Below are 1,832 nucleotides of genomic sequence, written 5' to 3' on the forward strand. Positions count from 1 at the left end.
AGAGTAACACTACTCTTCGACTTTTGTGAATCATAATCCTCTAGTACCTGTTGCTTTGCTATTTGAATGCGGGGGGAACTTTTTTTTTTGGGTAAAGGGTTACCCCGGTGATTCTATATATTCACAACCAAAGAAAACAAGTAGTGTAGAAATCCTACACTAGTTCAATCACAGGACATGCCCCATGAAAGTAAACACGAAAATACAAGAAAACAACCAACAATATGCAACCCAACTAGACACACTCTTCTAGACACAAAATAGACTAAACACCTCAATCAGCCATCACCATTTGCGAGCTCAGAGGTAACAATCTCCCAATCGCCTAGCAGCCTTCTCACATTCGCACAATCTTTAAGCTTCGCACCCATTAATTTGTACCAAACCTGTTGGATAATTAGAGCACTTATAGTTTCAGGAGGTCTTAATTGGTTCTTGAACATTCTCGCATTCCTCTCCTGCCATATGAAATAAGCACTGGCCGCAACTAGTAATCGAGCAACGTAGTTGACTACAGATTTGGACTTGGACCGCACTAAAAGCCAATCAACGATATCCACCCACTTCGCATTGACTGAATCCATTCCCACTTTATGTCTAACACCCTGCCAAACTCGAGTAGAGAAATTGCATTCAAAGAACAAATGATTATGAGAATCATGATCAGCATAACATAGCAGGCAGCACATCATATTCATATTCTTACGCCGCGAAAAATCCCACTTCAGAATCTTATCCTGGGTAAGCAGCTTTCGCCTCATGATTAACCACATTAAAAACGCATGTCGCGGAATGCACTGCGAGAACCAAACAATAGGGCACCACTCAACATCCAAATGACGGTGCCTGATAGAAGCCCAAACCCCAGCCGAAGAGAACTCACGAAACTGATCACCTGAACGCCACAAAAGTTTATCTTCCTTGTTCGAATCAAATGTCAGCTGATCAAGTTGGATAAGAACAGGAAAAGTGTCTCTCCACGCTTCTGGCCATCTCCAAGAACCATTAGAGTAAATATCAGAAAATTTAGACTCCATATTGAAACCTGCATTAGCAATAGCTCTAGGAGAAATAATCTGATTCAGCGGCCCTAGATGACTCCACGAATCAAACCAAGCTGAAGTCTTCGCGCCGTTACCCACCTCGGACCAAACAAAATTCCTCACATCCTGCCGAGTTTGAAGAATTTTCCTCCACGACCAGCACCAACTAGAGGGAACATTACAAGACCAAAGACTTTTACCCCTCAACCTGTAAGAATGAATCCACTCTACCCATAACGATTTGCGCTTAGAAAGAATACTCCAGATATGAGAAGACATAAGAGCTTTATTAACATCACCAATACGACGGATACCTAACCCTCCTTCATATTTAGGCACACACACCGAATTCACTTTTAGCGCAAGTTAAGAGGCACTGAGATGAGAATGCAAATTGCCTTATTATTATGGGTGCACACATAATAATAATGTGGGGTGCATGTAAGTCCTAGTGAGGCTTAACGAACATGAGAAGGATTCTGCCCTATTATGTGTAAACTTGATAGTTGTTGTTGGATCTGAGTTTGATTCTGATTGTATTTTGTGTTTGTAATTAAAATGAAAATGGATGAGTGTGCAGCGGAATTATGATGAAAACAAACTTTGCATACAATCAAACGAGAGTAATACTTTGATCAAACATCTTTTCACAATGAATCGGAAGATTGAATTTATTTCAATAACGATTACAATGATTGATGAATGAATGCAAACTCCCCCTCAGCCAGAGCTCAGTTGTTTGTTCGTGCAAAGAAGACGATGATGCAAAAAAGCTAATAGAACAGTACA

General features: G+C 40.6%; 1 protein-coding gene across 1 annotated transcript; it reads right to left on the bottom strand.

The window, feature by feature from the left end:
- Positions 1–278: 278 nt before the first annotated feature.
- On the bottom strand, positions 279–1,037 carry LOC110914572. The gene has a single exon (XM_022159361.1). The coding sequence runs from the start codon at positions 1,035–1,037 to the stop codon at positions 279–281; it is 759 nt and encodes a 252-aa protein (XP_022015053.1).
- Positions 1,038–1,832: the final 795 nt, after the last annotated feature.

This window comes from Helianthus annuus, chromosome 15 (genome assembly GCF_002127325.2).
Source record: "Helianthus annuus cultivar XRQ/B chromosome 15, HanXRQr2.0-SUNRISE, whole genome shotgun sequence".
NCBI lineage: Eukaryota > Viridiplantae > Streptophyta > Magnoliopsida > Asterales > Asteraceae > Helianthus > Helianthus annuus.

Coding starts and splice junctions, on each gene's coding strand:
- LOC110914572 (XM_022159361.1), bottom strand. CDS start 1,037: ATGGAGTCTAAATTTTCTGATATTTACTCTAATGGTTCTTGGAGATGG.